This window comes from Felis catus, chromosome A2, assembly GCF_018350175.1.
Source record: "Felis catus isolate Fca126 chromosome A2, F.catus_Fca126_mat1.0, whole genome shotgun sequence".
Taxonomy (NCBI): Eukaryota; Metazoa; Chordata; class Mammalia; order Carnivora; family Felidae; genus Felis; species Felis catus.
In genome coordinates, this window is record NC_058369.1 from 14,632,870 (window position 1) to 14,646,960 (window position 14,091).

General features: G+C 46.9%; 1 protein-coding gene across 3 annotated transcripts in view; it reads right to left on the reverse strand.

Moving 5' to 3' along the window:
* The window catches only part of PBX4 (PBX homeobox 4), a 44,255-nt gene that overhangs the window by 13,583 nt on the left and 16,581 nt on the right, over positions 1-14,091 (reverse strand). For all 3 annotated transcript variants that reach the window (XM_045048935.1, XM_003982174.5, XM_023247888.2), the window contains one exon: positions 11,056-11,129. In XM_045048935.1, coding sequence (XP_044904870.1) covers positions 11,056-11,104 — 49 coding nt within the window. In that variant the 5' untranslated portion in view covers positions 11,105-11,129. The remainder of the gene's footprint in view (positions 1-11,055; positions 11,130-14,091) is intronic.

The following is a 14,091-nucleotide window of genomic DNA, read 5'->3' on the forward strand; positions in this document are numbered from 1 at the left end:
ACCCACTCAGCTCCAGCCTGGCCAGGAACACCAAGCTTTGCCTGCCCTCTCAGACCCCTTCCCAGCAAGGAAGGGAAGGTGTGCCATCAGGCAGGTAGAGGCCCACCCGGTCGAGGTGTAGAGGCCACAGCCCTGAAGCTGTACGTCTGCCTCTATTATCATTGTGTGAAACTACCCAGCTCACTAAAGGCCATCACTGTCCTGTCTGCTCCTTGGAACATGCCCGGCTTCACAGAATCACGTTCCAAAAATAGGAACTTGTGCGAAGAAATCTCTCCCCCCAGGCTACCAGGCCATTTTATGGCTACCAGGCTCTCCAGGAAGACAGACCCCCTTTCCTTCAACAAACTGCTTCAGAGAAGAGACCCAGGAGAAGCCACACTCACTGTATGGAGACCTCAAGACAGGAGCTCATAAGGAAGTCACGACCCAGCCTCATTCATGTACAGACAGCCAGATGTCTGACTAAATGACCAGCAATCTGAAGCCAGCAGCATCCATGTACATGTACATGCATAAATATACGAATCAGAGCCAAGAAGCTTGACCTCTGCATCTGGGTGCTTTCAAACTGTGTCTGTGTCAATAATCCGTGTAAATGAAAATCTACCAATGTAAATCATCACAGCAACCTAAAGGAGGAAAATAACTCAAAAGATACAAAAAGAAAAAAAAATCAACTAAAACAATACTTACTAATGATAAAAACCCTTGGCAAACTGGGGTGGCCTCGTTTTGGCTCAGCTGGCGGAGCATGTGACTCTTGATCTCACCCCACATTGGGTGGAGAGATTGCTTAAAAATAAACCCTTTATTATTATTATTGTTATTATTTCTTTTTTTTTTTTTTTTGAGAGAGAGAGAGAGTGGGGTAGAGGAGCAGAAGAAGAGAGAGAGAGAGAGAGAGAGAGAGAGAGAGAGAGAGAGAGAGAGGTAGAGGAGAAGGAGAGAGGGAGAGAGAGAGAGAGAGAGAGAGAGAGAGGTAGGGAGAGGGAGAGAGGGAGAGAGAACCCCAAGCAGGCTCCATGCCCAGCGCAGAGCCCGACATGGGGCTCGATCCCATGACCCTGGGATCATGACCTGAGCTGAAATCAAGAGTCAGACATTCAACCAATTGAGTCACCCAGGCATCCCCAAAATAAAATCTTTAAAAAAAAGTAACCTTAGCAAACCATGAATAGAAAGAACCCTCCTTAAGCTGCTAACAAGCATCTCGTCAGACCACAAAGCACACTTGGACTTACTGGGGACCCCTTAGAAGCACTCCTTCAAGTCAGACACGGGCAAGGAGGCCTCTCCTCAGCTCTGTCCTCAGGTGCCGGTGGAGAGGATGAGACCAGGAGTCTGGGAGGGACAGATAGTCAAGGTAAGGATGGGAGATGTGACCAATTCAAAGGCTGAAGGATGTCCCTGTGTCCCTGCAGTGGCCCAGGGACTCACCAACAATGCCCTTTTCATCCTCCATCCCACCCCAAACCAAACTCCAGGTTGGTTCTTCATTGAACAATGGCATTCTAACCATCTGGCACAGTTTGCCCCTCACACTACTCTACCAAGGGCCCTTTTATATTCTTATTTCCTGGGGATAATGGCCCTGAGTTCTTCACTCTAAGTGAGGACACTTTCAAGCACAGCCTGTTGGTGTTGAGACCTGCCTGCATTTACTTGTCAGGCAATGTATCCTAGGGCAGCTCATTTAAGCAGCACTCGAGATAAATCCATGTTGTAAGTCCCTGAACTTTCTCAGTCTTATAGGATCTTATGGAGAATATCCCTTTAACAAACACTCATCTGAAATCATGACTGCCACGCACACTAGATAGTTACCAAATTGAGGAAGTACGTTATGCAAATTCCCACCATTTCTAATGAATCTTTAATTAACATACATCACAACCAGGGCACCTGGGTGGCTCAGTCGGTTGGGCATCTGACTTTGGCTGTGGTCATGATCTCACAGTCCGTGAGTTCGAGCCCCGCGTCAGGCTCTGTGCTGACAGCTCAGAGCCTGGAGCCTGCTTCGGGTTCTGTGTCTCCCTCTCTCTCTGCCCCTCCCCTGCTCATGCTCTGTCTCTCTCTGTCTCAAAAATAAATAAACGTTAAAAATTTTTTTAAAAATGCATCGCAACCTAAGTGCTTAAACCTCAACCAAATATGCAAATTAATTTTCATTTCACTATATTTATGCATTTATTAAAACTCTGCAGTTCTGTAATAAACTACTATATGAAGTAAAAATGATATGCAGCTTATTTAGGTTTGTCTTCGTTGCATGTCTTCGTTGCAACAGGCAAAAGGAAAAGACAGCAAAATGCTGTAATATACAACACGGCCAGGTAAAAGGTGTAGAAAATTGGTCCATGCTCTCCTATAATGACAAGGCTTTGAGAACATTTAACAGCAACAGCTAAAAAAACACTTACTGATGATTTCTGTCTACATTAAACAATTTCATCTTTTTATCATTTTATTATTTTTTTAAGTTTATTTTGAGAAAGAGCGAGAAAGAGAGAAGAAACATGAGAGGGGGAGGGGCAGAGAGAGAGGGAGAAAGAGAATCCCAAGCCATCTCAGTACTGTGAGCACAGAACCCTATGCGAGGCTCGATGTCACAAACTAGGAGATCATGATCTGAGCCAAAATCAAGAGTCGGATGCTCAACCGACTGAGCTACCAAGGCACCCCAATGATCTCATTTCCCATCCAAAGAAATGCTCCAACCCTAACTGAACAATGTGAGCCATTGGGAAAGGCCTAGAAAATTCCAAAGCTGGGCTACCGTCACCCACGCTGTGACCTTTATTTTGCCGTGTCCTGTATAGGGAGGTGACCAGCCGCACATCAACCAAGTCCTACCCAATTTTCCAGGCTGGAATCAGGTTTTCAGACCAGCCAATGCCCTAATTACCCTAAAGGGAATTATCCCAGGAACTGATGTTAAGCAAGTTCTAAGTATTTATAAAGGAGTATTTTCTGTCAAAAAAGATTGGCCGTTCTCATGCCATCACCACGTCTACTGATAGCTACTCTGAGCCAAGACCCTGACAGGACTGGGCTGCACTGTGGGCACGCCTGTGTTTTAGGGGCTGGCGTTCCAAGTCGGGAACAGGAAACAAACCAGAAACAAAACCACAAGATCATTTTAGTCAATGGCCACGCCCTAAGAAAACACCTGAACAGGGTAAGAGATTCTGTAAGTAAGCGCTGTTTCACAAGAATCTGTGTCTTTACATAAGGTTTTAAAGCTCCTGGCTCATTCTTTATTGTAGGTGCACCAGCAATCAAAACGCTTTAGTTCCTGAGCTGGTTGTTTGTTTTTTAAAGATTTTTATTATTTTCAAATAATTTCCACACCCACTGTGGGGCTCAAACCTACAACCCCGAGATCAAGAGTTACATATTCCACTGACTGAGCCAAACAGGTGCCCCAAGCTGTTTTTATAACAGCTTTACAGAGATGGAATTCATGTGACATACCATCCACCCATAAAAAAAAATTAATATTTATTTATTTTGAGAGAGAGAGAGAGAGAGAGAGAGAGAGAGAGAGAGAGAGAGAGAGAGAATGAGCAAGGGAGGGGCAGAGAGGGGAGGGAGACACAGAATCCTAAGCAGGCTCCAGGCGCTACACTGTCAGCACAGAGCCCAGAGCGGGACCTGTGAGATCATGACCTGAGCCGAAGTTGGATGCTTAACCAACTGCACCCACCCAATTAAAGTGAGCAATTTGGGGCGCCTGGGTGGCTCAGTCAGTTAAGCATCTGACTCGTGGTTTCAGCTCAGGTCATGATCTCACGGTTCGTGAGTTCGAGCCCCGCATTTGCGTTGACAGTGCAGATCCTGCTTGGGATTCTTTATCTCCTTTCTCTCAGCCCCTCCCCTGATCGCTCTCTCTCTCTCTGTCTCTGTCTCTCAAAATAAATAAATAAACTTTAACAAAAATAAATAAATAAAGTGAACAAGTCTGGGACGCCCAGGTGGTTCCGTCAGTTAAGCATCTGACTCTTGATCTCAGTTCAGGTCTTGATCTCAGAGTTGTGAGTTCAAGCCCCGCATTGGATTCTCAACTGGGCATAAAGCCTACTTAAAAAAATAAAATAAGTGAATAATTTAGTGCTTTTCAGTACATTCATAATGTTGTGTAGCCATCACCACTACCTAACATCTTCATCACTTCAAAAAGAAACTCTGCCCTCATTAGCAGTCATTCCCTGCTCCCCTGCCCCTTAGCTCCTGGCAGCTGCTAATCTCTTTCTGCCTATTCTGCATATTTCATATACATGGAATCATACAATATATGGTCTTTGTGTCTGGCTTCTCTCACTGAGCATAAAGTTTCCAAGGTTCGTCCACATTGTCATCATGGACACTGTTTTTTTTTTTTTTTTCATAACACTTGATGTGTATATTTATATATTTGTATATACTAGTCACCTATCTGTCCAATAGAACTTTCCACTATTTTAGACTTATGCTGTCTAATGAGAGCCACCAGCCACATGTGGCTACTGAGCACTTGAAATGTGGCCAGTATGGCTGAGGAATTCCTTCTTTAATTATATTTAATTTGAATTAATTCAAACATATATAGCTCCCTGCTGTAAGAGGCTGGTGCATGGGAAGGACCACAGCTCCGGTCTATAGCAGCACCCGAGAGACAGGCTGATTACAATCAGAGGCCAGGGGCGCCTGGCTGGCTCAGTTGGTAGAACATGCAGTTGTGAGTTTAAGCCCCATGTTGGGCATAGAGCTTACTTTAAAAAAAATATCAGAGGTGGGGCGCCTGGGTGGCTCAGTGGGTTAAGCATCTGACTCTTGGTTTCGGCTCAGGTCTTGATCTCACAGTTCATGAGTTCGAGCCCCACATCCAGCTCTGTGCTGACCGTGCAGAGCCGGCTTGGGATTCTCTCTCTCCCTCTCCCTCTGCCCTTCCCCTGCTTGCACTATCTCTGTCTCTCAAAATAAATAAATGAGCTTTAAAAATTCAAAAAAGAAATCAGAGGCTTGATTCACAAGTCACCCTGAAACTGGGGGACCAGAAAAGGACACTCCAAGTAACTCCCCAGCTCTAGGAGATCCACTCTTAGCACAGCTGTAAGGAAACGTACATGAGACTCAGCCTCGGGTACAGCCAATCAGAAAAGGGATTGGAGTTCCAGATGAAGTCACACTAGAGCGTAATTGATAATGGCCCAAAGAATAATTATTGTTGGGATAAACCCAACCATAAGGCTGGACCTGCAGATCATGAATTTGCACAATTGCAACAGACCTGACTAGGTGATGAGGAAGGGGAACAAAGGTAAAAAAAAACCTCCTGGGTTGGGGGCGCCTGGGCGGCTCAGTCGGTTGAGTATCCAACTTCGGCTCAGGTCATGATCTCACGGTTCGCGAGTTCATTTGTGAGTTCGAGCCCTGCGTTGGGCTTGCTGCTGTCAACGCAGAGCCTGCTTTGGATCCTCTGTCCCCATCTCTCTGCCCCTGCCCCACTTGCTCTCTCTTAAAAATAAATAAACATTAAAAAAAAAAAACAATAAACAAAATAAAACCTGCTGGGTTACTTGAGCCTGACAGCTCCTAGCCAGGCCAATGAACAGTGGTCAGGAAATAACAGCGAGTTCCCTTATGTTATGTGTTATTTCCATTTACTGCTCTGAAAGGCAGCTGTGTGTGCTCTCGCAGCCCAGAGAGGGTTCCTTGGCCCAAAGCAAGTCTGGCCGAGCCGGGTCTCTGGGACTTCTCATTCCTCAGCAGACAGTAAGAACCGACCAAGGTATAGACACGCGCTTGAGACCAGCACAGGGCACAGTGACAGCACTGAGAAGATAAAACAGGCCTCTCTGAGTGAACCGCCCAGCATTCCAGGTGGATTTTCAGGGCACTTCCTATGCACACGGGGTCTAAGTTGCCCGCCCATCCGCCATCCAAGGTCCAAATGCTTTTATAGAAGTTGGCACTCGAGTTCACTTGGAGGCAAAGCCTGACCCAACCAGGGTGTAAGAATGTTCCTGTCTGGTGCTAAATGTCACCTTTGGAATGCAGGCTCTGCCCCAGAAGTCATCAACACAACAGTGCCTAAAATCCAAACAACTCTGAATGCTGTAAAGCATCTAGCCCCAAGGGTTTCAGGAAAGGGACTGGGCTAGTATTTGGTCCTCTCAGCTGAATTCAAAATTCTCTAAATACGGTTTATTTTGTTCTCTTAGGACAGCTCCTCTCGACACCAAGAACAACGGCTGTCTCAAGGGAAGGATTCGGGAAGGAGGGTACACTCCTAGGGTGTTGCTGGTGTTCAGAGGCCTCTGCAGGGAGGGACACCCAGACACCCCTGACCTGGAAGATGTGCCAGCGTCCCTCCCACAGGCCAGAGGAGACAGTGGGAGGCAGTGAGGAAGTGAGGCAGTGCTTCCAGGAATGTCTGCCAACACAGGGTTTACACAGAGGATGGCTTTCTCTTCAGGATGATACGAAGTCAGGCCCCAGGCCCTCAATCTTCCCGAACCTCATAAAAGGAACAGGATGAAAAGGATTTCAATTCATAGGTATCAGTCACCAGGAACAGTTCTCCATTCAACAAAAACCTAAGGACAGTCCTAGAACGCAGCGCATCCTAGGCCCTGCGCTCACTGGAGGAGACAGATGGCAAAGCCCCAGAGCCATCATGGACGCAGTGAGACCAGCGACGCACAGACGGCACTTGGAACTGGTGGGTGCAGGCTGTGAGGCACAGGACGGGTTCCCTTTCTGAGCCAGGACAGGGTGTGGAAGGGTGGCACACAGCCCGGCTGTGGGTTACTGGGGTGCGACCTGTTCTCTCCAGAGGTTCACTCTGATCATCCATAAAACAAGAGGAGAGTCAGCATCTGCCCTGAGCTGCTAGAAGGTTCAGGAGATAATGCCAGGAAGCTCAGAGCTGACTGACTGCAACCCATACTCCATCAATGCCTACTGGGCTTTAAACGCTCTGCACAAGTGGCGCCTGGGTGGCTCAGTCAGTCAAGCGTCTGAGTTCCGCTCAGGTCATGATCTCACAGGTCGTGAGTTCGAGCCCCGTGTCAGGCTCTGTGCTGGCAGCTCAGGGCCTGGAGCCTGCTTCAGATTCTGTGTCTCCCTCTCTCTCTGACCCTCTCCTGCTCATGTTCTTTCTCCCTCTCTCTCAAGAATAAACATTAAAAATATATTAATAAAAAATAAGTAAATAAACAAATGCTCCGCACAGTTTTTGTCTTTACCCTAAAGGCCTCTTGCAGACTTCAGCCAGAGGGGAATGTGAGGAATGTGGGTTAAACCAAGAAACAGTCATGCTCTGTCCCTGCAGGAGGAGTCCCAGAAGGCCTGGCTCTCAGGATCACCAATAACGTGGTGACCCACTGGTGCCAGTGTGCGACATCAGGACACTGAACAGTTTTCTTTGGGCTAATACTGGGTCGTTCCTGTCACAAGGTTGGGAGAAGCTGAAGCAGAACTGAGATCTTGTTTACTTTCCTGCCACTCACATGTTGGACGCACAGCGATCCCATGGCTGCACTTCCTAATCATGAGAAGAGAGATTTGGCCACACTGAACTTGACAATTCAGCCAGACCATGTGGAGCCCGGCTGGTGGCAACTGCAGATAGCTTGCACTTTCCCAGGTTGAGCAGGGCTGCCCCATTCACGTGCAACCATGTCCCAAGATGCATTATGCACCCCAATGTTTGAGCCAGTTGGTGGAAAGGAAGCCTGATTTTCTGAAGAATGCCCAGATCTGATGTGTGTGGCTTACGCTCTGAGCCCCATGGCCTCCTTGGGACTCAGCCTAGGGTAAGTCAAAAGCCCCAAGCATGACCTCTGCAGATTGGAAGGATGGGACAGGTGATAGCATGGTTTAAAACGGACACCTCAGCTTGTCCTGGTGGCAGTAGGTATCAGTCCTTTCTTTCTCTCTTGAAACTGCAGAGTTTGAAGGTGACGGACAGCTGCCCTCATGTCCACACGTACAGAATCAGACGGAGCAAAAAAGATGTGCCCGGACTGCACACCTCCCAAGAACTGGTTTCCTGTTCAGTTCCAGCACCCCACAGACAGAATAAACATCATCAAGAACTAAAGCTTGCTGACATCACGGTTGATGGAATTACTTTTAAAAATTGTTTTTATGGTGGGGACTGAGGGGTGAAAAGGGGTCCATGTTTGGGAGGAGGATTGGGTATACATGGGGGGCAAGGAACAACTGATTGAATATGTAAAAGTACCGGGGCGCCTGGGTGGCTCGGTCGGTTAAGTCTCTGACTTCGGCTCAGGTCATGATCTCACAGTTCATGAGTTTAAGCCTCACGCTGGACTTGCTGCTGTCAGTGCAGAGCCTGCTTGGGATCCTCTGTCCCCCTCTCTCTCCCCCTCCCCCACTTGTGCTGTCTCAAAAATAAGACCTAAAAAACAATAAGTAAAAGTACTCAGGATACCGGGAGCAGAAATCTTATTGTGAGGAAACATCAGATCAACCCAAATGGAGGGGTCTGCCTGTGATCTTCTAGACGGTCAAGGTCATGAAAGCCAAGGAATAACAGGCTTGTTACAAATGGAAAAAGACCAAAGTGACATGCTATGTAACATGAGATCCTGGCCCAATAAAGGACATTATTGGGACAACTGAAAAGCTTAAATAAGGTCTGAGGATTCTATGCTAGTGGCGTTATCAATGTCATTCCCTGACTCTAAGGGATGTCCCGGGAGGAAACAGGAGAACGTCTTATTCATTGGGAACACACTCAGGTAAGTGTGCAGGGGTCACAGGGCATCATGGCAGCCACTTATTCCGCAACAGTGCAGGAAGAAAAATATATTTGCACTGTTCTTGGAACATTTCTGTAAATCTGTGATTATTTCAAAATAAAAAGTTAAACACACACAAGCAACCTATGAGAACAAATGGAGGCCACTCCAAGTACAAGGGCTTTGTAAGCCAAGCAGAATTACAGCTTCTGGGTTACAAAGTGCACTCAAAGGTAAAGGAATCAGGGATGAAACATAGCACAGGCTGGCTTTTATGAAAAAGGAAAGTGGTGGTAAAGACAACAGAGAAACCGTTGACTGTTACCTGGGTTGGTAGCAATACCATGAAGATCCATCATGAAATATTTCTTTGTTTTGTTTTGTTTAATTAAAAAAATTTTAATGTCCATTTATTTTTGAAGGAGAGACAGACAGAGTATGGGCCCGTAAGGGGCAGAGAGAGAGGGAAACACAGAACCCGAAGCAGGCTCCAGGCTCTGAGCTGTCAGCACAGAGCCTGACGCAGGGCTCAAACCCACGAACTGTGAGATCATGAAGGAAGTCAGATGCTTAACCGACTGAGCCACCCAGGCATCCCTATTCAAATTTTTTTTTTTTAACGTTTATTCATTTTTGAGAGACAGAGAGAGAGAGCACAGTAGGGTGGGTCAGAGTGAGAGGGACACACAGAATCTGAAGCAAGGTCCAGGCTCTGAGCTGTCAGCACAAAGCCTGATGCGAGGCTCGAACTCACGAACCGTGAGATCATGACATCAGCTGAAGTTGGACGCTTAACCAACTAAGTCACCCAGGTGCCCCTAATTTTTTTTAATGTTTAATTATATTAGAGAGAGAGAGAGACAGAGACAGAGCATGAGCAGGGGAGGGGCAAAGAGAGAGGGAGACACAGAATCCGAGGCGGGTTCCAGGCTCTGAGCTGTCAGCACAGAGCCTGATGCAGGGCTTGAACTCATGAACCGCGAGATCATGACCTGAGCTGAAGTCGGATGCCTAACCGATTGAACCACCCAGGTGCCCCATGAAGTATTTCTTTGAACTAATAGGGTTCCCCACCAATGTCAGTCCCACCAAATGACTGAGCAGTTCTCAACCAGAGTGTGAAGGTTGTAGATGATAAAGACTGAGGAACCATCACAGATCAAAGGAGACTAAGGAGACAGAATGACGACTAAATGCAATGTGGGAGGGTGGATCAGAGAAAAGGCATCAGGGCAAAGACTGGGGAAATCCGAATACAGTCTGTTGGTCAGTGCAAGAACACTGTACCAAGGTTAATGTCCTGGTTTTGATCACTGCGCTACGGTCCTCAAGGTGTTGACGTTAGAGGAGGCTGGGAGAAGGGTATAGGAGAACTCTCTTGCCATTTTTCAACTTTTCCGCAAATCTAAAATTAATTCAAAATAAAATGTCTCTTTTTTTTTTTTAACAAAAGGATTGGCAGTGGCAGAAGACTTCCATGGGGATTACTTTGAATACTTAAAACAACTAAAATCAGGGGCGCCTGGGTGGCTCAGGCAGTTGGGCAGCTGACTTCAGCTCAGGTCATGGTCTCACAGTCTGTGAGTTCAAGCCCCGCGTTGGGCTCTGGGCTGACAGCTCAGAGCCTGGAGCCTGCGTCCAACTCTGTGTCTCCCTCTCTCTCTGTCCCTCCCCTGCTTGCTCTCTGTCTCTGTCTCTCTCTCAAAAAATAATAAACATTAAAAAACAAAAACAAGTAATCTCATTAGTATTCTACTTTTCTAAATCTATCATCTTTTCTTTAAAAAACTTTTTTTATTTTGAGAAGAGTGAGTAGGGGAGGGGCAGATAGAACGGGAGACGGATAGACCGTCAGCACAGAGCCCGACCAAGGGCTCAAACCCACAAACCGTGAGATCGTGGCCTGAGCTGAAATCAAGAGTTGGGTGTTTAACAGACTGGGCCACCCAGGTGCCCCTCACCTTTTCCTTTTCCTTTTCCAAAACAATGGAATGCCACAGTGCCTCTTAGGTCTTCCTTAAGAACAAAGCAGCTGCTTGTTACTCATTGGCAACAGTATTTCTCCAGTTACAAACTGCAAAATTAATCCATGCGATACACGGATACATCAGAAAGCAGGGCACTGACGAGACAGAAAGGACGCATCTGGACCGTCTACTGCCAGAGAGAGACGTGACAGGCAAGACGGCCCACGACATGCGTCAGGCCGCGTCAGGACCAGATCAGAGGGTGCATGATTGTCATGGTCCTGGATCCACACACACACACACACACACACACAAAAGTCTTCTCAATGGCCTACCTGTCTTTTCCTTGATCTCACAGAGCACACTGAAGAGAGCAGGCTTCATCCGATGGCAATTCAGGGCATGCTTTCTGAAAGGGAAACAACAGAAGAGAGTGTGAGAGAGAGAAGAGTCATCCTGTTCAGGGAAGTAAAGATCTTTCATATTGACCCTGCCAGTTCTGTTGAAAATTGCTCTTACGAAGTGACACTACAAAAGCATTTCCTATGACTTCCATTTTGTAAAATTCAAATGGAGCAATACACAAATATTCAAAACATTTCCTTTACATGTGTTTTTTTTTTTAACGTTTATTTATTTTTGAGACAGAGAGAGACAGAGCATGAACGGGGGAGGGTCAGAGAGAGAGGGAGACACAGAACCCGAAACAGGCAGGCTCTGAGCTGTCAGCACAGAGCCCGATGCGGGGCTCGAACTCATGGACCGCGAGATCATGACCTGAGCCGAAGTTGGACGCTTAACCGACTGAGCCACCCAGGCGCCCCATGTGTTTTTTTTTTTTTTAATGTTTATTTATTTTTGAGAGAGAGAGAGAGAGCACAAGTGAGGAAGGGACAGAGACAGAGGGGACAGAGGACCTGAAGCAGGCTCTGTGCTGGCAGCAGTGAGCCTGACGTGGGGCTTGAACTCAAACTCAAGATTGCGACCTGAGCTGAAGTCGGACACTCAACTGCCTGAGCCACTCAGGTGCCCCTCCATGGAAAATTTTAAACAATGCAAATTTAAATAATGCAAATAACTTGTCAAGGACTACGAACTTTGGGGGCGCGTGGGTGGCTCGGTAGGTTAAGCATCCGACTCTTGATTTTGGCTCAGGTCATGATCTCACTGTTATGGGATCGAGCCCCATGTCAGGCTCAGTGTGGTGCACAGAGCCTGCTTGGGATTCTCTGTCTCTCCCTATCTCTCTGCCCCTCTCCCCTGCTGTGCTCTCTCTCTCTCTCAAAATAAACATAAAAAAAAAAAAAAAAAAAACCAACCCTACGAACTTTCAAGATCCAGTGATTTCAAAGCTGTGTTCACACTATTGCCCTGTCCTGGCACTTTGATGCATAAGCAGAAATGCCAGCCATCCTACCCCAACGTCCTGAGATGTTAACTTAGTAGGTGTTTACTGAGCAGCCTCTATGTGCCATACACCATTCCAGTGTCACAGACACAGACAGATGAGGTTCCTACCCGCGTGGCAGTTAAGAGGGAGGGAGTGAGAGACACCAAACGCACACACAAACGAGATAACCACGAGCCACGGCAGGTGCATTGTGGCAACAGACTAGAGTGATGGGGAGAAGGCTTACTGGAGTTCGAATGTCTCTGATGTGACCTCAATGCTGAGATCAGAATGACAATAAGTCAGGCAGGAAACGAGAGGCTGAAGAGAGTAATCATTTGGATCGAGGAACCAGCCAGTGCAAAGGCTAAGTGAGAACACGCTTGGCTTTTTAAGAGACCAGGATGCTGTGGAGTAAGGGGTGAGGGAGAGAGCCAGGAGGTGAAGTTAGGCAAGGGGGAGTCACCTAGAAGAGCCTTGTCAGTCAGGGGAACAACTCTGGCTTTTGTTCCTGGTGATGGGAATGGTGGTTGGCAGAAGAATGGCTCCCAAAGATGTCCATGTGCTGCTAATCCTCAGAATATGTTACACTGGAAAAAGAACTCTGTGGCTGTGACTAAGGTTAAGGACCTTGAGATGGGGAGATTAGCCTGGATTACCCAGATGGGCCCAATCTAATCATACAAGTCCTTAGAAGTGGACAACCTCTTCTAGCTGTGTTCAGAGAGACATACAGTGACACGGAGCCACCCAGGCGCCCCGAGTGACACGGAGTCAGAGACACTATGCGGTTGGCTCCGAAGACAGAGGAAGAAAACTACAAGCCAAGAAATGCAGGTGGCTTCAACAAGCTGGAAAAGGCAAGGAAATGGACTCTTCCCCTGTGGCCTCCAGAAGGAAGGCGGCCCGACTTCAGCTCAGATCATGATCTCACAGCTTGTGAGTTGAAGCCCTGCATCGGGCTCTATGCTGACAGCTCAGAGCCTGGAGCTTGCTTCGGATTCTTTGTCTCCCTCTCTCTCTCCCCTTTCAAAAATAAACACTAAAAAAAAGTTTTGGGGTGCCTGAGTGGCTCAGTCAGTTAGGCGTCCGACTTCAGCTCAGGTCATGATCTCACTGTTCGTGAGTTCGAGCCCCGCGTCGGGCTCTGTGCTGACAGCTCGGAGCCTGGAGCCTGCTTCGGATTCTGTGTCTCCTCCTCTCTCTGCCCCTCCCCAGCTCACACTCAGTCTCTGTCTCTCTCAAAAACAAACAAACATTTAAAAAAATAAATACGATTCAGTGGCTTTTTGGAAATTCACAATGTTTAATCATCACCACTGTCTATTTCCACAACACTGTCACCACCCCGCTGAAGAAATCCTGTTCCCATTAGCAGTCATTCCCCGTTCTCCTCTCCTCCCACCCAGCAACCACCAATCTTTTGGTCTCTATAGGTATGTCTCTGGACAAATGTCTCCTGGACATTTCATATAAATGGAATCACAGAGTATGGGACCTTATGTGCCTTTCCCATAGCATGTTTTCATGGTTCTTCCAAGTTTTTGTGTATCACTGCTTCATCCCTTTTTAAGGCCAAATAATATTCCATTGTATGAATAACTTTTGTTTGTCCATTTATCAATTGATGCACTCTTGGGTTGTTTCCACTTTTGGCTATTATGAATAATTATGCTATGAACATTCACAGGTAAGTTTTTATGTGAGCGTGTGTCTAGGGAGAATTGCTGAGTCATATGGTAACTGTTTAACCTTTTGAAGAAATGTCAAACTTTTTTTTTAATGTTTATTTTTATTTTTATTTTTTTTATTTTTTTTTTCAACGTTTATTTATTTTTGGGACAGAGAGAGACAGAGCATGAACGGGGGAGGGGCAGAGAGAGAGGGAGACACAGAATCGGAAACAGGCTCCAGGCTCTGAGCCATCAGCCCAGAGCCTGACGCAGGGCTCGAACTCACGGACCGCGAGATCGTGACCTGG